Below are 23,045 nucleotides of genomic sequence, written 5' to 3' on the forward strand. Positions count from 1 at the left end.
GAAAAAAACAAAAAATCACCAAAAACCTAGAAACCCCTTAATCTCTTACAATGGCTCTTGAGCATGGAACTCATGTAGCAGCATCAATGGCTGGCTCTTTAACAATTTGGAAATAAAAGGTTGTTTTACTATGTATTTCTTTGGTAGTCATCACTACAAAGTTTTCAGTGTTGGTTACCTATGAGACAAGTACTAGATAGAAGATCAAGTTACACAGAAATATTTCTTCTGTACTGATAAGATACAAATATTGAGCTCTTAAAGCACAAGTTACTATGCTTTTTCTTGCCTTATTGGGCATTCTCTAAAAGCAAGGCTTTGTGCAGGAAAAGTTCATGTCTACCTAACAAAGGGTGATACATGTTCTATTTTCCTACAAGTGAACAATTAACAAAAATTCACATTATCAATTATTTCTGGTTGAATCCGTTAGAAGCCAATTACAAAGGGACAGTAGCACTTGGTGTCAAAGCCACTTTCTGGTCACACATTCATTCCATGGTTGCTAGTCAGTATCTCAGGAGCTCAGAATTTAAAACTCCTTTCAGTCAACGAAGGAGTAAGTTCAATTAAAGGCTTCCACTATCTGCCAAATTTCTAGAATTCTGTCTAGAGTGCTAGCATGCTTGATGAGAGAAAGCAGTTCAGAGCCCAAAGAGGTGTCAGGTATTAGGTAAGTTAATTTGGTTTTGTATAAAAGGCATGGTAATCTGGCAACAGAGTACTTATCCTATTAGCAGCACAGTGGTAGCCAAGGGTCTCTGTCTGCAAGACAGGAAAATGAAGCTACTGAAGCCCCTATTGCTCCCGCCTGCCTGCAGGATGGCTACTGATTTTACAAAGGCCTTCTGGGAGCCAATCCAGGGCTCACCTGGGAGAGTGGGTAACAGAATGGCAGGAACCATGTTCAGCCCCCATGAGAAGTGCCCGACTGAGGGAAGTCAGCTTCCCATAGGTGAGGAGGCTCTTGCCATTATGGGCTCAGAATCTAAATCTTACTGATCCCTAGTAGTAAGACAATTGCCAAGAAATTGTCCTAGCAGGTACTACCCAAGTGTTACAGGCTCTGCATAGGTCCTCAAACACTTTAAAGGACACGAACCATCAAATTCAAAAGAGTAGTGTTTGTTCTATCAGTTCTGAATGTCCACAGGGAGAGGCAACTAGATTTATGTGGGAAAAGTGCTGTTTGAAAGAGCTGTGTTTTATTTCGAAGTGAAATGACTTTGGGAACCAGAACATTTCTGCAGATGTCTGAATATCAAGAACCTATCTCTAAAAGGCATTTATCAGGAAATGTTTGCTCACTCCAAGTGCTTTTTAAAAATTCAACATATGGCAATGTTTTAATTTTTGTGCTTTCAAGAGGTAACTAAATCGATAGGAAGCTGAGGGAAGATCATTCCATTATGGACTTTCTTGTTTGGGTGCAAGACACTATCCACAGCATTGAAATCTATAATCTCATAAAAGATTCTTATAAACATATACCATATTTCTCCTATAAGAAAAACTGAGAACTGTACCATGAAGGCAAAATTTGTTTGCCTACTCTCAGAATTCCTTGGAATGGCAATGTACCAGGAGGGTCAGTGAACTGTTGGTGAAAATTCCGGGTTTGACATGGCCCAGTCTGATCACATCAAAAACCTAAAGCCTCAATGATTAAATGCCAAACTTCTTCCCTGCATCTGAGAACTGTATTATGATTATGTATATTACACATACATTATAAATAAAATTTATATAGACCTACAGTTTCTTCCAAACAATTGAGTGATGTTCTTAGTTTGGGGGTGGAAGCAGGAAGAGGTGAAAAAATCTTATTGTTGCTTTTACTCTCAAGTTCTTAAAATGCTAGTCAAACACTATTATCCAACAAGACTTTTTTTTTTTCATTCTGTTAACTCTTAAATATGCATTCGAAGGCAAAAATGGAGGTTTCTATAATGTACAATATTAAATATCTACAATGTCATGGTTCCTTATTTTTAGGAGTGTGTTTAATAAAGAGTTGGCTATTAGAGATGGTTGTCACAAAACATGGACTCTTAAAAATTACTGATAAATTACTTTTCAGTTCTCTGATTATATCCAACAGATACACATTCTTGTCATAAAATATACATTCTCTAGTAAGTTATTTTCATCCACAGCATATAGAAATATGCAAACACAGGTGGTAAAAATCACTTTACTACCAAAGTACAAAACAGCAACTGCTGAAAAACAAAAATTAAGATGTTGCACGTGTTAAGAAAAGAGTGACTCAGTGTTCCACTGCAAAGTGAAACCAAATGATTTATTTGTGCTAAATGAATGGAAATAATGTATTCAGAATATACTTCTTTGTACACTGCACTTGCTTATACTGGGTGAAATGAACAGCCATCAATGCTAATGTGCTACTTTCCTTCAGACCTTTTTTTCTTTTCTGCCAAGCAATACAATATTTTCTGGCCATTATGCCAAGATAATCCCATAATGTCCATTTCAAATAGTATTTTCTAATAGTATTTTGCACCTTTAAAATATTTGTTCAAACTCTATTTTAAGAGAACACAAATGAAGTATGAAAGGGGGAAGCCACATTGTTTTTGTTACAATCACACTGCCTTCTGCAGCAGAAATCAAATAACACATTCTAATTAGCCATTGAAACCACGGGTGAGTAGGACAACATTTATTGACTCATGTTAGAGGGGGCCAGGTTAAGTAGATTAACATTAAAGATAAAAAAGAGAATCACATCTTAATATACGATAATTATCCATCCCATTTATGTGGAGAAGGTACAGCCACATGATTCATTACTTTGGGCCATCTGTTTTACGAGAGACATGGATGTCAATAACACAATGAAAATAACCTGTAAAAAATGTATCTGTAGAAAGTTCTGTTAAACAGAAAATATGTCTTGGGCACTGATTCATCTAACTTTCTGTTCTACACTGAAAGCCAGATTTTCAAAGGTCTGAATTGTAGTGCTGAATTATTGGTATGTTTGGTAAACACTATTATAATGAGAAGAGGGTAACAACAGCTCAGTAATTTTCTGCAGATTCATGGAAAAAAATATAAAAAAGATATCCCTTTTTCTTTCACAAACCTAAAAGCCAGGAGAATGAAGCTCTGGGCCAAGCAAAAATTGCACACTGCTGCTGAAATACCAAATACCAAACAGCGAAGGTTCCAGCCAGGGAATGGACGTACATGAAGATTCAAGTAAAACACTGATGGAAAAAGTCGTCTGGTTAGTGTTGTAGACCCACAACACTGGCTGCATTTCTGACAAACATTTACAACACAATGGATAGTGAAGCCTAGATAACCTCAGTGCAAATAAGTCATATCCAAATATGCCAGAGAAGGAAGCCTTTGGCGTTGAGTAGACGGCTCCATTGGATGAGTCCCAACTTGAAATTCAGACTAAGCTCATGCATTAAGGCTGGGAGGAGGGGTGCGCCGAATGTTGCGAAGGAGTAGGCTGTGAGGTGGCTGCTGAGGGGACCGTGGGCTGCATGGGTGGCGGAGGTGGAGGCGGAGGTGGCTGGACTGGGGTCTGTGTGTTGGGAGATGGAGGCGGCGTGGGCCGTTTGAATTTGTCAGGACTGTTGCTTCTCCGTGGTGAAGGCCTCTGCAGAGGGGACAGGAACAGCAAGTCAGTCTAGGTACAGGTGGCTCTCATTCTACCTAACACAGCCTGACTTGGCACTGGGGCTAATCAAACACTAACCAACAAAGACAAGAAACCAGGGATTTCTTTCTTCATCCCTACTGGTTTCTGAACTAGTAATAAAATTTAAATAAGGCAGTGTTTACACTTCCACCTATGAAAAAGCTACATAAAATTACTGCACAACTTGTGTTGAACAAACTGCTGGACTTGGGTCCTTCAACGAGAGCTGTAAAATATCCCCTTAAATCTTTCTTTCCGTGTGTGTCACCAATTCCCTCTATTGCTTATCTCCAATAAGTTGTCCACATCCTGAAAGATACAGCTCAACAGAAATGTTTCTATGTTTGAGGCCGGGTGCAGTGGCTCACACCTGTAATCCTAGCACTTTAGGAGGTAGAGGTGGGTGGATAACCTGAGGCCAGGAGTTCGAGACCAGCCTGGCCAACAGGGCAAAACCCCGTCTCTATTAAAAATACAAAAAGCAGCCGGGTATGGTGCCATGTGCCTGTAATACGAGCTACTCGGGAGGCTGAGGCAAGAGAATCCCTTGAGCTCAGGAGGCGGCTGTTGCAGTGAGCAGACATCATGCCGCTGAACTCCAGCCTGGATGACAGAGTGAGGGAAAAAAAAAAAAAGTTCCTACTTTTACATAAAGTCCATCAAACTGGCCAAACAGCTTCAGAAATACCTTAAGTGCATTCTTAGAATAGGGTTCTTCTTTAAAATATTATAATTTATTCTTTGAAATATTGGTATTTCTGTTATTGGAAATACCCTTAATAATACTCTCACTCTACTAGCTACATTTCTAATGGCTGTATTAGTCAACTATATTGCCGACTCTAAAGAAAAAACTCCCTTGGGTAGAGTTGGAACCAGATGCACTTAAGCTTCCTTGTAATTCGAGGAGAGAAAATTCTGAGTAACATTACAAACAAGGCTAACTTCAGGAAGAATACTGAAGGTCAGTGAACTGTGAAGGTGCAGACAATAAATATCTTTAGACATTATGGCAACCAACAATAATGCAAGGAGCTGGCCAGAATTCAATCAAAGCACTGGCCAGAGTTCAAATTATATTTCACAAAGGGTAATTTTTCATAGGAAGTGAAGTTAAAGTTTTGTCTCCTGGGAAGGATTTTAGTTTCAATACCAGAATTTGGTATCAAACTGTTTAAGTCTCTACAGTTTCAAGGTGAACGGATGGAGGAGGCAGGAAGAAGGGCAAATGTCTAAGGGCACCGATCCTGTTCTCCAGAACACCAGTCGGTACCACTTCCAGGAGTAAAGTGCTGCTTCCTACCCCACGGACACTTACTGTGATACCATGGGATGTTCCCATGTGCTGCACGTGAAGACCCGGGGAATTGTAATAAGACATTCCAGCTCTAGTCAGTGAAGTTGGTGGCGTGAAACCAACCGTGTGACTTGCATATGATAGACCTAAAATATAACAACAAATTAAGTATCATTTTAAGCTCAACTATCTGGTGTCTTCAACTATCTAGGAGGTTTTAAATCGCAGTAGTTCTCTATCACCCAGAAAAATACAAACAGATGAAAAGAATGATGGGCTCACTAAATGGTGTGGATAACGAGGGAAATAAAAGTTAATTCCTAGGATAGAATAGAGAGCCCAGAAATAAACTCACACGTATATGGTCAACTGATCTTCAAAAAGGGCACCAAGAATACACAATGGGGAAAGAGAACAGTCTCTTCAACAGATGGTGTTGGGAAAACTGGATATTCACATGCAGAGGAGTGACACTGGACCTTATCTCTTACACTATATACAAAAGTCAACTCAAAATGGATTAAAGACTTAACTATAAGACCTTAAACTATAAAACTCTTAGAAGGAAAATAGGGGAAAAGCTCCCTGACATTCATCTTAGCAATGATTTCTTGGATATGACATAGGCAACAAAAAAAAGCAAAAACAAATACGTGGGACTACATTCAACTAAAAAGTGTCTGCGCTAAGGAAACAGTCAACAGACTGAAAAGGCAACCTATAGAATGGGAGGAGATATTTGCAAACCATATACCTGGTATGGGGTGAATATGTGAAATACATAAGTAACTCCTATGACTCAAAGCAAACAAACACACTCAAATAGTCCAATGAAAAAATGCACAAAGAACTTGAATACATATTTCTCTAAAAAAGATACACAAACGTGCTAACAGATACATGAAAAGACGATTATCACCACTAACCATCAGGGAAACGCAAATCAAAACCACAGTGAGATATCACCCCATAACTGTTAAGTTGGCCATTATTATTTTTTTTCTTATTCATTTTTATTATTATTATTATTATACTTTAAGTTTTAGGGTACATGTGCACAATGTGCAGGTTAGTTACATATGTATACATGTGCCATGCTGATGTGCTGCACCCATTAACTCGTCATTTAGCATTAGGTATATCTCCTAATGCTATCCCTCTCCCCTCCCCCCACCCCACAACAGTCCCCAGAGTGTGATGTTGTTCCCCTTCCTGTGTCCATGTGTTCTCATTGTTCAATTCCCACCTATGAGTCAGAACATGCGGTGTTTCGTTTTTTGTCCTTGCAATAGTTTACTGAGAATGATGATTTCCAATTTCATCCATGTCTCTACAAAGGACATGAACTCATCATTTCTTATGGCTGCATAGTATTCCATGGTGTATATGTGCCACATTTTCTTAATCCAGTCTATCATTGTTGGACATTTGGGTTGGTTCCAAGTCTTTGCTATTGTGAATAGTGCTGCAATAAACATACCTGTGCATGTGTCTTTATAGCAGCATGATTTATAATCCTTTGGGTATATACCCAGTAATGGGATGGCTGGGTCAAATGGTATTTCTAGTTCTAGATCCCTGAGGAATCGCCACACTGACTTCCACAATGGTTGAACTAGTTTACAGTCCCACCAACAGTGTAAAAGTGTTCCTCTTTCTCCACGTCCTCTCCAGCACCTGTGGTTTCCTGACTTTTTAATGATTGCCATTCTAACTGGTGTGAGATGGTATCTCACTGTGGTTTTGATTTGCATTTCTCTGATGGCCAGTGATGGTGAGCATTTTTTCATGTGTTTTTTGGCTGCATAAATGTCTTCTTTTGAGAAGTGTCTGTTCATGTCCTTCGCCCACTTTTTGATGGGGTTGTTTGTTTTTTCTTGTAAATTTGTTTGAGTTCATTGTAGATTCTGGATATTAGCCCTTTGTCAGATGAGTAGGTGGCAAAAATTTTCTCCCAATTTGTAGGTTGTATAAAAGAAAAAAAAAGGTAACAAGTGGTGGTGAGGATATGGAGAAAAAATCCTTATACACTGTTGGTAGGAATGTAAAATGGTGCATCCACTATGGAAATCAGTATGAAAATGCCTCAAAAGATTAAAACTAGAAGTACCACATGATCTAGCAATCCCACTTCTGGGTATTTATACAAAATAATTGAAACCAGGATCTCAAAGAGATATTAGCACTCCCATATTCACTACAGTGTTATTCACAATAGCAAAAATGTGGAGGCCTGGAGTGGTGGCTCATGCCTGTAATCCCAGCACTTTGGGAGGCTGAGGCAGGCAGGTCACAAGGTCAGGAGATCGAGACCATCCTGGCTAACACGATGAAACCCCGTCTCTACTAAAAAAATACAAAAAAATTAGCTGGGCATGGTGGTGGGTGCCTGTAGTCCCAGCTATTCGGGAGTCTGAGGCAGGAGAATGGCATGAACTCGGGAGGCGGAGCTTGCAGTGAGCTGAGATCGTGCCACTGCACTCCAGCCTAGGCAACAGAGCCAGATTCCGTCTCAAAAAAAAAAAAAATGTGGAAACAACCTCACTGTCCATCAACGGATGAGCAGATAATGTGATACATACAGACATATAATGGAATATTCAGTCTAAAAGGAGAAAATCCTGCCATATGCAACAACATATATTAACCTGGAGAATATTATGCTAAGTGAAATAAGCCAGTCACAGAAGGACAAATCCTGCCTGGTTCCACTTACATGAGGAGTTTAAATAGCCAATCTCATAGACACAGAGTAGAATCGTGGTGAACTGCTGCTCAACAGGCATCAAGTTTCAGTCAAGCAAAACGAATAAACTACAGAGAGTTGCTGCACAACGTTATACTATAGTTAACAGTACTGTATTGTATTCTTAAAAATAAGAGGATAGATCTTATATTAAGAGGTCTCACCACAATAATGATTTTTTTAAGTCAAACCCTGTCAGGAGTTCAACTGAGATTCAGGAAAGCAAAAGACATGAGAAAGAACAAGAATAAAGTGGAGAAAATCGAGCAAAGGAGTAAATATCAAATGCAAGAAAACCAGAAATGTCAAAAGATGTATCAACAATTGACCAAATTGGAGATAGATATTAAGTAGCCAATGAACTCAGCCTCCTAGCAAAAAAAAAAAAAAAAATCAACGAGAAGAAGACGGGGAGAGTGTGGGCATGAGTGAGTGAGTGAGAGAGAGAGAGTGAGAGTGTTGTGTGTGTGTGTGTATGTGTGTGTGTCTCAGCCATAACAGCAAACAAAACCACTGGGAATATCACGACTTGAGAATATTCAATACAAGGAATGAAAGCCCTGCCAATGTTCCCTAAAAGAACCTGGTATTTAAGGAAGAAACAATCCCCAGTCCAATATAATGTTCTGCGTAGTCTTCATCTAGGACTCCAGGATCATCTCCAATGTGTTTTAACATCTGTATGTCCAGACTCTCCTTACTGTTAGACAGGTTTGGATTGGGATCCATATTTTGAGAACATCTAAAAGCGATCCTCACCTACATGTGGCATGTGAAGCCCTGGTCGTCAAGAGTTAGTGCAGAAGTCACCAGCCGATCTGGGGAATTACTTGTTTTATCACTGCACAAATGTGGCTAGCTTTCTTTACACCTTTGAGTTCCCAACATCTACCACAATACCTTGCACAGGGTAGGTTCCATACTGGCAAAGTGAAAAGGGAAAACAGAGGAGCTGTCTGGGGAAATGTGGATAGGAATCACCTATTGACAATTACTCTGAACATACTATCAGCTATTAGAGGTCAAGCAATGTGAACTCCACTTACTGCTTTTCTGAATTACGTAAAAACAAGAAGCTGTTAAGTATGCTCTTCCATCTGTCTTTTTTGTTTCCATGACAGAGATATTCAGCCAAGCCTTCCTTTAGTTGTGCTATTATCGCAGGACTTTTCTGTGCCCTCAGCATCTAATACTAAAAGTTTATTTTGTGATTTGGCTATGAATTAGTGATGCTTTCTATTTGACATATTTCCATTTCCAATTGTGGAGTTTTTATTCACATTTACAAAATGGAGGTCTGGGATAAAGGACAAGTCTTTGGGAACTAAGTGGTTTTTTAATGTGATATTTACTGGAATCACAAGAACTTTACTCATCTGGGAAAAGAAAGAAGTTGTTTTCTTTAAAATAACATTGGAGAATAAAATCCTAATTTTATTTCTTATGAAAGTGATTACATTTAAGAGAAAGGCTATAAAATATAAAAGTGGGCTGGATGTGGTGGCTCATGCCTGTAATCGCACCACTTTGGGAGGCCGAGGTGGATGGATCACGAGGTCAGGAGTTCGAGACCAGCCTGACCAACATGGTGAAACCCCATCTCTACTAAAAATACAAAAACTAGGTGGGCGTGGTGGTTTGTGCCGATAATCCCAGCTACTCAGGAGGCTGAGGCAGGAGAATCGCTTGAATCTGGGAGGTGGAGTTTATAGTGAGCTGAGATCATGCCACCGCACTCCAGCCTGGGCGACAGAGCAAGACTGTTTCAAAAAAAAAAAAAAAAAAAAAGTGGATCCTTGTCTTCAAATAGGGGATTCAGTTCATTTTTAAAAATATAGTCAATGTTCTAGTATTACTGAGTTAACTTTTCTGAAGGGTAATTATGAGTACTGCCTACTTACTTAAAAAAAAAAAAAATCCTGGCCGGTCATGGTGGTTCATGCCTGTAATTCCAGCACTTTGGGAGGCTGAGGCGGGTGGATCACTTGAGGTCGGGAATTCAAGACCAGCCTGGCCAACACGGTGAAACCTTGTCTCTCTACTAAAAATACAAAAAATTAGCCAGGCATGGTGGCGGGTGCCTGTAATCCCAGCTACTTGGGAGGCTGAGGCAGGAGAACTGCTTAAACCCAGGAGGCGGAGGTTGCACTGAGCCAAGATCATGCCACTGCACTCCAGCCTGGGCAACAGAGCAAGACTCTATCTCGAAAAAAGAAATCTCCTTCTCTAGCTGTTATCAAGACTTCTGCATTTGGCTTCAAACTATATTCTGATGCTGCAGGTCAGTGGTTCTCAACAGTGAGTATCAAAGTTCTGCTTGCCTTATCCCAAACCAATGAATCAGAATCTCCAGGGAGCTGGACCCCAGGGCAGCTGTGAAGAGAACTGCAGTGATTTTATTGCTCTTGATTCAGACCTCCATGCCTCTGTTAATGGTGTGCCCTAGCCTGAGAATGTCTTCTCTTTACCATAGCTTCTTCCTGCTCCCAGTGCCAATCAGCACCTCACTCATCCTTTGCAGAAGGCAAAGACCACAGAGTCTAGAGTCAGACTATGTTGGATCCTAGCTCTGACACTTGGCACTAAGTAGACAAGTTCCTTAATCTCATTGTGCTTTAGATTCCTGAGCTGTTCAACGGGAATACCGTAGCTACCTTGCAAGGTTGTCATGAGGATGAAAGGAGATAATATCACAAAGTGCTTCGAGAGTGCCTGGAAAAAGTAAGGGTTTGATGCGCTTTAGCTCATTAACTCCTCTCAAAGCCCATCTCAAAAGCTCTCTAAGCTGGTCGCTGTCTCCTCTTTGAACCTCTTTTTAAACTATTTTACCTTGGGTTTATAAAAATTATAACTTTTTATTTTGAAATAGTTTACAATTCACAAGAAACTGCAAGAATATTACAGGGTTCCCATGTATCTTTCACTCAGCTTCCCCTGATTACACCCTACGTAACAATAACACATTGTCAAAACCAGGAAATTGACATTGGTATAATATTAGTAACTAAAGCACAGACTTTGTGTGGATTTCATCAGCTTCCATGTGTGCTCTCTGTGTGCCTATGCATGTGTACAGCTCAACCATCCTTATCCTTCTACTACTCTTAACTCATCCTAGCAATGACTGATCTGTTCTCTATAATTTTGTCACTTTGTGAATGTTGTAGAAATGGTATCTTATAGTAGGTAACCCTTTGAGATGAGGTCTTTTCATTCAGTTCAATGCCCTTGCAATCCATCCAAATTGTTCTAAGTGTCAATAGTTAATCTGTTTATTGCTGAACAGTATTCCATTGAATAGACATACTGCCATTTGTTTAACTACATAACTTTTTAAAGGGTATACAATATACACAATTTATGAAATTTATTACATTTAGCCTTGTATTAAAGTTTTTTTTTTTTTTTTAAACCTGCTTCTGTAAGCCCTGCTGTTGATTATAAGCTCTTAGAGGTTGGAAATCATGTACTATTGATTTTTTTTTCCTTAAGTTCTAATTATCATGCATCTTCACCCTCTGACCCAGGAATACAATAAAGGATAACCCCTCCCCACCAGAACCTAAGTTGAAATTGCCAAACCACAAACACCAGCTTACTAAATATAATACTATGGTTTTACATCAAGTCTTTGCTGGAATAAACTTCCCTTGCTTGATATGGAAATGTATAACAAAAGCCAAAATTCTAAGATTTATTTCACTGTCAAAACTGCAAACTTAAAAAATGATTAATTAAAAGCGACTCATGACTGAGAGAACACACTAAGCAATATAAAACAAGATACAAAAGCATTTCATAATATGTATGAAACCAACTACCTAAAAGAAAACTGCAAGGGGTGGGATAGGAGACACTTGAAAACACTAAAACATTAACACCACCTTTGGATGAAAGAATTCTGGATGACTTTATTTCTGCTTTTTTATACCCTTCTCACTGCCCCAAGTTTTAATATATCTTTGCTAAAGAAAAAAAAATTGTGGAAACAAATTAAAGGCAGGCACTTTTCCTTCCTATTTGACACACACAAGTTATATATGAAAACATCTTCCTTGTTAAAATTCAAACAATTTGGAAACAATATCCTCTTTAACTCTATCTGATCTGGCTTCTTTCCCTACCACTCCATCAAAAACTGCTCTAGCTAAGGTCAGTGGTAAGTTCTGTGCTGCCGGTCGCCATCACTGATCTCCACTCCTAATTGTACTTGACCTTGCAGCTAACCACTCCCTTCTTGGTGAAATTCTTTGCCTTGACCTCAGTGACATCATACATCAATTTTCTTTCCACTTTTCTGGTAGCAACTTCCTCATCTCCTTTGCCAGGTTTTCATCTTACACTTGACCTTACAGTCGCATATCCCACATTTAAGGAGTAGAGTTATTTCCATCTCCTTGAGGATGGAATATCTACATATATTATCTGGAATTCTCTCCGTGAGGATTTGTGTCTTCTCCCTTGTTTATTTATTTAGTCATTTATTCATATCAGTATGGACTTTGGATATTTGTTTGATGTTTGAATTATATTTTATTATATTAATGTTATAATATAGTAATTAATACTGCTCAAATTGTCCCAGTTTTGGTGTTTGGGAGCTCCTGTATCCCTCTGACACACCCTCATCACTTTGTTTTCTGGGCACTTGTTTACTCTTTTGCACTACAAGTTATCTCACCCAGCTCATCTCGTACATTCAGTGCCCCAGCTCTAGAAACATTCACTTCTCCAAGTAGCTCTAGTTCTTTTAACTGGATTGAAACCAATGTCTGTGGGGTACGTTCATTGCTATGAGGGTGCAGACCTATTTTTTAGACCTCATTATTGCCTATCCCTAATTCAGACACATCAAAACAGGCTAACTGGGAATATCCTTCATTATACTGCATAAAATGACGGACAAACTGAAAGATAACACTCTTCCTATATATAATTCATAGAAGCAGTCCAAATATAATAAAGATGATGCTCTTTCTTAGTTTTAGGCTATGTATTTTTCAAGTACATTTTCAATATGTAATTGCCAATATTTCAACAAGTTAGTGAAGTTAGTGAAAACACAAGATTTCCAATGTCAACCACAGAGGGAGGAAAATTCAGAGCCAATATGTTTAAAATGGAAATGAATACTATTCAAACAGTATACTTCCACTAAGGAAGTGATTAGATGTTCTTAATACTTAGAGCCACAATTTTTTTCCAATAAAAACTAATGTGAAAAGAAAACTGGAATATTCAGGTTTTGGTGATCTACTATGTATAGGACTACAATGTACTAGATCAGCATAGAGTAATTCTGCTGCCAAATAGATAAAATCTCCTTTGGTGATGTTATAGAATTTAAAACAGGATAAAAATATTCTCATTTAGGCTAGCTGTAAGGAAAAAAAAATCTAGGTGTTACTTATGACATAGTTTAAGAAAAGTCAAATAGCTTATCTATCCAAGCAAGCCCCACACTTGATGTAGGTCCCACTATGGGAACAGGTACAGTGAAAGTAAAAATTATGTAAATAGAGTAAGATTTTCCTGAAGAATCTTTGTTAAAATAGAAGGAATATTCCTAACCAAGGTCTGACATTTGTTCTTTTTCTTTTCTCAATGATTGCAACAATCTTTTTAATCAATCGGAAATTACATGCCTCTAAGGCTTTACGTTTAAATAAATCAAACAGGGTATTAAATTATATTTAATATGAATCAGCATCATAATCATTATCACAAAATAATGAAATAATCCTCCATTTTACTTCTTCTTGACTCATGACTTCCTTTTACATCAATAAATCAGAAGCAAAAAAGACCTTTATCATGGTAATGAAACCCAAGTGCTATTTTGGGAAAATTGAGAGGCAGCTAGAAGAGAAGCTTCTGAAGAGAGATTTAATGGCACTGGAAGATGGAAGAAACAGGTTCGGGAACATCTTTTTGGCAAGAACAAGTTGTGATGATTGTGCCACTGATCTCTGATAGGAAGTCCTTCTGCTTTGGAATCAGCATCTTTACCCCTGCCTGACACCAGAGAGCACACTGGCCCATCGGTACAAAGGCGGCCACCCTTTGTGCTAGACTTTAACTTTTGATTGCCTCCTCTTAAAAAAAAAAAAAGTTAATGGCAGCACAGTGCTGTGAACTTTTGTTATCCTGATGCAACGCTGTTTTACTTTATAAAAACTTTATGCTGCCATCCTTCAAAGCAGTCACCTCACTCTATTCTACTGCAAAACTCTGCCTCTGTCACAGTCCCCTCCATACTTTTCTCCCAACTCTGCTGAAAATCTGCTTACCAGCAAGCACGAGAAAATCAGTCTCATCATTTTGGTCACAAGATGTGATTCTTTGGCCCATCACCTTTTCTTTCCTCCCCCTACTCCACTGGCCACCCACTCCACCCTCTGCTCCTCTTTCTCTCTCACTGGATCAGCTACTTGCCTCCTTGGCCTGAGAGCCCCATGCCATGCTGGTACTGAGCCACAGAGCTCAGGAAACAGTTTTTGGGGTCAGATGGAGACAAGCAATCCTTTGAGGGAAAGGCTGTGAGGGCAAAGCCAGAAGCAGGCTGCCTGACAGAAGTTTGTTCCCTCTTCTGCAGCCTGCCTGCTAGGGCCAGGTCCCACTCACCAATCACTGGAAATATCAGGAAGCAGCTCATGCAAGAAAGAACACACAGGCTCTTTAAACAGATAGGCCCTGCCTTGCCACTTCCTGGCTGTGTAACCAGTAGTGACCCTCTGAATTGCTGCTTCCTCATTTTAACATGGGGAAAATGATGCCTACATTAATTATTCTGAGGACAAAAATGAGATTAATGTATGTGGAATATGGTAGAAGAACCCATAAAAGGTGTGCTATGATGCATCTTGGAAATCTACCTAAGGCTTTTTTGTCTACCCATCAGCACTTAAAATCATAGTCAAAGACATTCTTCTTTTTAAAAGGTGTTTTAAAGTCAAACTCCTTTTAGATTAAAAAAAAAAAAAGAAGAGAAACACCAGCTGACACTATAACATTTATGCTTAAAATTTTCAAACTCTTAGCCTTGAGAGTGATGAGTTTTTGATGTTTTTGAAAAAGACATGATTATTATCTCTGTTTCCAAGATTTTTATACACTAGAAGGGAACACAGTCAGGGTTGCCTATTCAATGTGCCAGGAATCAGTCACTGAAATAGCCAAAGACATATGCTCACCAGGTGATATAGGCCTGCTTGAACTCGGAGAAGGTGTGTAAGGGATCGGGCTGGACACAGTGCGAGGTCTTAATCCTTGTGCAGACATCTCATTAAAATACCTAAGAGGAGAGAGGAGGAAACGATAAAACCACCTGCATTTAAATAGGCCTTAGGAGAGTTTTTAAGAGAAAATGTTTGGGGTTCACACCTTGAGGTCAAAATCCTGAATGTTTAGAGTGATGTTATAATTAGAAGGCATTTATAAAATGGACTCCTGAGTCACACTGCTCTGCTGTTTGACAAACCTCACTCCAAGGGTCACCAGTTGGGAGACCTAGGATGTTTTAGCTCAGGATGGAAGCCAGGTGAAAGAGGTGCACCACACCACAGAGAGGACCAGTTTTTCCTCCATCACACAACAGCTATGCTGAAATTCACCTCCACTGTCCCAAGAGTTACAAAGATACTCACATGTTAGTGGTGACATTTAAATTGTTATTTGAAACTCAAAACCAAGCAAGCCCTCTGAGATTTATGTCATCAAATTAAAGCCTACAGATACTTATTCCTATGAACTGAGTATCAACTGTTTACAAGCAAGCCCTGCTTAACAGACAGTCACACACTAGGATTTAATAAGCCTTGAGCACTGAACACCTACAGCAGGTCACGCTTAGTCACACCATGCTGAGTCTGCCTTTTTCCTGGATTCAGAAGTCACATCAGACCTGAAAATGCTGAAGTGTGATCATCAGGAACATCAGCTTACACTCTGTGAAATGAGCATGGTGCGCTGACGAGGAGAAATTTCTGCTTGAGAGACTTCCTGATAAACCATCCTGCAAGAGCAACCCACCCTAGTGGCACCAGGTGGAACTTCTTGTACTCCACACATCCACTAGTAGACTAAGAGGCATCTTGTGGTCTCTTAAGTGCCGGACAATTTTCTTTCTCCCAAATGTAGTATCATTGTTCCTAGTAGGGAAAGTATTTATTGGGCAGCTGTGGATAATCTGACCTACAAAAGGTAGGGCAAACTTTCTGAAATGAATACCGGTTCTGGAAAAAAATATTTATCTGGAAGGCTGAAATTGCTTCACTATTGACACTGCAGTCAGAATACATATTTCCTTAGAGTGTATCTTAACCCAAACTGGGTCCCAGATGCTATATATGAGCTGTATCTGAAGATAGTTAATAAGCTATTTAGTATTCTAGCTAGCAGTTTTAGTCAAATGGTTCTTAAGGGATATAGATTTTAGGAAGAACAGGGAACTGTAGTTTTATAAGGCAAAGTTTTGAGAAAGAATAATCTTTATTATTTCCAAATGAAGAGGCATACACACAGGTATTTAAAATAGAATAACCTGTTACTGTTTTCCTTTTTTTCTCATTATAAAAATATAGACTTTCATTATAGATAATCTTAAATTTTTAACAATAATGTCACTGTCCACAGCAAACTGATCAACAGCGTTGTTAGTCCTCTAGATCTATTCCATAATAGAAACAGAGTACAGATGTGCTAACATTGCCTACATGTTTTGGACAGCACGTATTGGCATCAACAGGCAGTACTACTCATCACAGCCATGAGTAGCCCTGGTTTCAGACACTGAATGCCCAGTCCTGCTGGAGGGACCCCCAAGAATACTCAGTCTCACCTCTCACACTAAGATACGGCCCATGTAACGCCAGGGCACTGCTGATCCAGAATGGAGAATTTTCTTGCAGAAATGATCTGATTCAGAGAAAGGTTAATTCTCTAACTTCTGGGTTTCTCTGCAGATTGAACATCTTTTTCCATTTATACTTGTTTGTTATCTTACCACTACCTTATCCCAAATTTAGAGAGGAGGAAGAGGGAAGAGAACTGGATGAGGCACAAATACTTGAGACTATTTCTGCTAGTTAACCAAAGGATGGGTCTCTTACTCCAGATCACTCACAGTGGGGCAATGAGGGGATTCGTTGCTTAGGTTTGAATAGATGAACGCAATCCATTAGTTTTATTTTTTTTTAAGTGGCTACAAAAAGGCTCAAAAGTTATCAAGTGTGTTAAGGCAAGTCCTTGGGATTTCAACAACCCCCACCTGTGTCCCTGCTGATTCCTTTCAACCTATGCATGCACTGTTTTCCTCGAGCTGCACTATAGCTTGCTTATCCTTATACAGTACAGGAATTAATATGTTCCCATGCTTTAAACAGATATGACACTGGATTAAACTAATTCAGCAACAAATGCAAACTCTGCTGCTTCTCTAATATAACCCTGTCTCCATTTCTCTCCCCACCAAATAATTTTAGAGCGGTGATTTTTTTCATCTTTTTGTGTTTAAGGAAAATGTTCAATCTTTATCCCATTCTTGGCATCTACTATAACGCAGTGGCATTCATTAGCACAATAAATACATATTTAAGCCATCCCCTTATACATCTAACAGGATACCAAAGAAAACCTCTGTAGAACCTGGGTTTTATTTTTTAAACAAAAACAAGGCTCATAAGACATGCACACACCTTTCGTCGTCCATTTCTAAGCTGGACTCACTCTCGGAGAGCTGTCGACAGAGGGCTTCTCTTCTCTCCATCTCCCTCTGCAGCTTCCTCTGCAGCCTCAAGTTCTCTTCTCTCATGTGACGTTCCTCCTCCAGATACTGTGCCATTTTCTCTGAATCTGAAAAGTCAGAGTTTTCAATTAAACCATGTTTCATGCAATCATATCCAAATCTAAAAAAAAGGAGACTTCAGTTCAGCCCCTATGCCACAGACAGAGGGAATTGTTACAAGATGGTCTTTCTGGTCAGGTATGGTGGCTCACACTTGTAATCCTGGCACTTGGGGAGGCTGAGGAAGGCGGATCACCTGATGTCAGGAGTTCAAGACCAGCCTGGCTAACATGGTGAAACTCAGTCTCTACTAAAAATACAAACATTAGCCGGGCGTGGTGGCAGGCACCTGTAATCCCAGCTATTTGGGAGGCTGAGGCAGGAGAACTGCTTGAACTCAGGAGGTGGAGGTTGTAGTGAGCGAGACTGAGCTACTGCACTTCAGCCTGGACAACACAGCAAGACTCTGTCTCAAAAAACAAAGAAACAAAAAAGATACCTGGTCTTTCTCATTCTCCCACACATAGATGAGATATGGATTTAAAGTTTATCTCAAGTATAAAAGTTTACCAATTATTTGCATTTAGAAAAAAATATAAAACGCAGTGTTGGCAGGTTAGGCATCGTCACTCCCACTCATTTGCATTCTAAAGTGCTTTAAGTAGAAGAGGAAATGGTGGAATTGGAGTCTACAAGTAGCCACTACAAGAGCTCTTCTCTACATTGCCAGAGCTGGGAAAGGAGGGAGGCCCAGATTCTGCCCATGGGCTCTGCTCTAGACACCAGTTTGGCTGCCTCTCAACTCCAGACACAGCAAGCCATCTAGGGGAGCCTGTGACACTTGTTGGCATCCCCGCTGTGCACAGTGGTGGCGGCACACCAAGAACCACTGTACTAGAACATGTGAAAACAGTTAACATTCTTTTCATGAGAATAGACATTAACATAGTAAACTAGAAAACTTCAGATTAATATTTCCAAGTCTAATTTGTGGTATGTGTGTGGCTGTCTGTTACCCTGACTCACACACACGTAGCGGCAGAGGGCAGGTGAAGTCCTGTATATAGCTGGCACCTCTAGGGATGGCATCTTGCTTATGACAAATACCCCTTCCTCAGGAGCTCCCCCACAAATCCAGGTCTCTGCTACAGCACCCATCTCCCAGGACAGAGCTGACTAGCCCTGGCACTAGATGTTGGACCCAGGCTGAGCCACTTAGACTACCTCTCCCAGGAATCTGAAATGGGGAACTGACATCTTTATGGGGATCCAGGGTCTGCTTCAGCTAAGTTCCCTGGAGCCATCAAAACTCTTGTCCTTCCAAGGTTATTCTTCACAGGATTCTGTGGCATACTCCACAACCTTCCAAAAAAAGAAAAACACGTCTTCCTTCCTCTTTTGACAACCTCCCCACCGCCCCCATTCCTTTCTGGTTTATCTCACACAGAATCTGCTACCAAGTAACCAGAATTATCTAATACAAAATGTGGTGTCTACCCATCTTCTTGCTTCATTTCTTTTCCTTGTCTTTGTCAATGAACTTGGGAAAAGTAAAATCTCCATATACTTCTCTTTTCTGAAAAGCAGCTACAAATTCAGAGTGGCCATGAGCACGTCTAAGAGAGTTTCCTGTAGGCTGCTGTTACATATTGTCAGTTCGGTCCAAATTTAGGGAAGAAGGAGGGAGCTGAATGCCACAATGAGCATTTTTCTCCCACAGACTGACCCTATTTCAACTCTCAATGCCCATCAAATTAGTTTCAGTTTTAAGCAACTCTACAAAGGTCTGGCATTTTAGCCAATAAAGACTTCTGATAAGTATTCAATGATTTCCAAGACAGCATCATTACAGATATACAAAAGCTCTTGAATATCCTTATTTTAGAAATTCAAATAAAAATACCAAAATTATTAAACACTATTACGTGCACTAAACACTAAATCCCTTGGCTGTTTCAACATAGCCAGAAACCCTGCTGTCTAATCCAGACACAAAAATCTCTTTAATTGAAGGCATGCTGGGAAAATATTTACAAAGTACACTTTTAATATAAACGATTTAAATTATTTCATCCCAAATATGCAAGCATGCAGAATTTTTCACTTGGCTCTACAGGAAACAAAAGATTGACCCCTTGGAGTATTTGCTGTTTCTAGAACTAGAAGGGTGACTGTCAGAGCAAGCTGACTTTCTTTTCCATAATAGGACTCTTATAATGCCTTTTACAGGAAGGGTGCTGGAGACTACCATGAAATCCTTTGCAGAATTAACATTAGTGAGGCTCCAAGAACAATAACTTCAGAGAACACTGTCTTTCAAAGAAAAAATGGCAATCCTTTAGCATCGGGGAACTCAGCAGGGGGATCCTTAAACAATATATCTATAGATAAGAATGTCCCCTGCAGTGATCGGCTGGGAAGACTTCCTGGCAGTTCAGCAATTGACCTAGAAGACAGAGGCACAGAGAAGGCACCAGGTCCAACACCTCTGGGTGTCACTGACTCACACACAGAAGGCTGTCACCAGAGCATTCCTTGGCTGCCCCCTGTTGGCACACAGCCTCACCTGACCAGATTTGTTCCTATGAGTCCTCCTCCTTCCTCTTGCACACAGAACTCCCTAGTACTTAGGGGCCACAGCTTATATTTCCCCAGGTCTACAGCCATCTCCCAATATAGTAGGCCCTCACTTAACATCATCGACAGATCCTTGGAAACTGTGACTTTAAGTGAAACAACATATGTATGCCATAGGAACTTAACTCTTGTTTGTATCAGTTAGCCTATGGTAAAATTGGTTTGGTTATATAGAAAGTTGTTTCACTTTAAGTCTCAGTTTCCAAGAACCCAAGGATGATGTGAAGTAAGGACTTACTGTATTTTAGTCAAAGATGGTGTGAACTGCGGATGACTTCCACACAGATTCCAAAGAGGTGGCTCCCAAATGATCCAAAGATCTGCATGGCTTGCATTCCCTTCCAAGTTCACAGTTAGAAAATACCAGTGCCCAGACTATACCCCAAGCCAATTAAGTCAGAATTCCAAGGATGAGTCCTAGCCACTGGTCTAAGCTGGCCAGGTGATGCCAACGTTCAAACATTGCTGAGAACTGTTGAGAGAGAGGTTCAAGTTCAGATGCAGTCAAGCTTGGAGGGTGAGGAGCCACCTGCCATAGCTGCATCCAAAAGAGGCCCAGGTCATCTAACCTAAGGAGAATGCAAGGAATGGATGATGAAAAGTCATTAACACATCCTTTAGGCCCAATCCAACCACTGCAAGCAGCTAAGTGCCACTGCTGCTTCTTTAGTTCAGCTTTCTCTGTCCTCACAAAATCAGAAATAGCACTTACAAATGCCTCTGTTAGTATCTGCAGTCTCTTCAGACTAAACAGTGCAGTATGGAGATAGTAGTAAGCATAAATTCTCCCCAAATTCCTTCTGAAATTTTTGCTAGGGGCACGATGGAGCAGTATAAAGGAGGAGGAAAAATGCAAACTGACAGCACTGGAAAAAGTTCAGGAAGGTGCTGAAAGATGTTTGTGTACTCACATGGTAAAAACTCAAGAATCTTAAAATAACTAATATTTGAGAACTATTTGATATATCTCATTTGATTTCCACCAAACACACATAGTAATTATCAACCTGAGGTCCACATCAGGATTACTTATATATATATATTTTTAATATGCTCCTTTTTTACTCCATGGAGTAAGCCCAGAAACCTGTACGGTGCTAGAATAGTGATTCCCTAAAGATGTCCACATGCTAATCCCCAAAACCTATAAATGCTACTAACCTCACTTGACAGAAGGGCCTTTGCAGAAGTGATTAAGTTAAGGGGCTTGAGATGGGTAGATTATCCTAGATTATCACAGTGGGCCCAACATAATCACAAGGATCCTAATAAAGGGAGGCAGGGGAATCAGAGTGAAAAGAAGATGTAACAACAGAGGCAGAGGTGGGGTGGTACGACTGCAAGGAAGGGGCCACAAGCCAGGGAATCCAGGCAGCCTCTAGAGCTGGAAAAGGCGAGGAAACAGAGGCTCCCCAACAACCTCCAGAAGGACGGCTGCCCTGATGACACCCTGATTTTAGCCTAGTGAGTCCCATCTTCGAACTGTAAGATGGTTAAGTTTGTATTGTTTTGAGCCTCTAGGTTTGTGGTAATTTGTAATAGCAGAAATAGGAAAGTACTACACCATATTTCTCAAAGGCTCCAAGGATGATACTGATACACCATCCCAGATGCTCCACAGCACAAGAATTTGTAAGGAACTTCAGAGACGAAAACAAAGGTAGGAACCACTGAACTTTTTAAAATGCACATTCCATGTGGCCCAACAAATCCACTTCCTGGAATCTATCCTGAAGGTGTTCCTGCACAGGTATCAAACACGTGTATAGAGATGTTCATTGCAGTTGTAGCATAGCAACCAAAAAGGGTCCACTGGTATGGGACTAGTTGAATTACGGCATATTCATACAATCAAATACTATGCAGCCTTTAAATAAGGGATGAAGGCAGCTTTGTACGTATTGGCAGGGGAGAAAACTACAATGCATAGTAAGCGAAAAGAGAAAGGTGTAAATGAGTGTGCTCATTGTGTTACTACAGCTGTCCCTCAGAACCTGTGAATCCCAAGTATACCAATATGTGTGCATACTCAGGTCCTGTAGTCAGCCCTGAGGAACCCACAGATAGGAAAAGTCAGCCTTCCACATGTACAGGTTTGACATCCCATGAATACTGTATTTTCCATCCATCTTTGGTTGTGGATGCAGAACCTCCAGATACGAAGGGACAACTGTATTTATTGAAAAAAAAATCCACAATATAAGTAAACTAGCACAGTTCAAACCCGGGTTGTTCAAGGGTCAACTGTATGTGTATAAATAAGTTTATATACAAATATATCTGGAAGAATATAGTACAAATGTATAATTGTGGGAACAGGGTAGCTAGAGAATAGGAATGAGAGAAAGACCCATTTTTTCACTGCATACCTTTCACTGAATTATCTGTTCAAAAAAATAAATTTGAATAGCCAAAAAAAAAAAAAAAACACAAATAGGAGAGACCCAAGAAACTACACAGGGACATAATCAAATATTCAGAAATCTAGTCCTTTGATTTTTCAACTCAACATCTTGGCCTCTTCCAAAATATTAAGTATAAATTTCAAAAGCATTTACTCTTCAAATAGCATGAACAAATGTCAGCTAAGGTTGAATGTAGTAGTAAGGAAGGTAAACACTACTCTCTGCCTTAATATTTTGAAAGTGCTTTGAGGTCTGCTGCAATATTTTTGTTAGCACAATCCTAGAGATAAACATGGCAGAGATTAAAAATGTTACTTGTGATCCTGGATGTTCCTGAAATTACTTTAATTATTTTCTGGAAGTGTTCTAAATGGTTTTGTTCTCCCCTACTATAACACTCAAAAAAAAAAAAAAATTCCATTCCAGGATGATGAACTTAAGTAAACATGCATCAGTAATATATGAATTTAATTACTGCAAATTCAACAGTAATTAAA

At 39.8% G+C, this 23,045-nt stretch overlaps 1 protein-coding gene across 1 annotated transcript in view; it reads right to left on the reverse strand.

Annotated features, from left to right (window-relative positions):
- Positions 1–2,275: 2,275 nt before the first annotated feature.
- The window catches only part of CCDC6 (coiled-coil domain containing 6), a 115,506-nt gene continuing 94,736 nt past the window's right edge, over positions 2,276–23,045 (reverse strand). The window contains exons 6-9 of the mRNA XM_521482.7: positions 17,418–17,574; positions 14,916–15,016; positions 4,998–5,122; positions 2,276–3,637 (exon numbers count right to left, since the gene is read on the reverse strand). Of these exons, the coding sequence (XP_521482.2) occupies positions 3,443–3,637; positions 4,998–5,122; positions 14,916–15,016; positions 17,418–17,574 (578 nt within the window). The 3' untranslated portion in view covers positions 2,276–3,442. The remainder of the gene's footprint in view (positions 3,638–4,997; positions 5,123–14,915; positions 15,017–17,417; positions 17,575–23,045) is intronic.

Source organism: Pan troglodytes, chromosome 8 (assembly GCF_028858775.2).
Source record: "Pan troglodytes isolate AG18354 chromosome 8, NHGRI_mPanTro3-v2.0_pri, whole genome shotgun sequence".
Lineage (NCBI taxonomy): Eukaryota > Metazoa > Chordata > Mammalia > Primates > Hominidae > Pan > Pan troglodytes.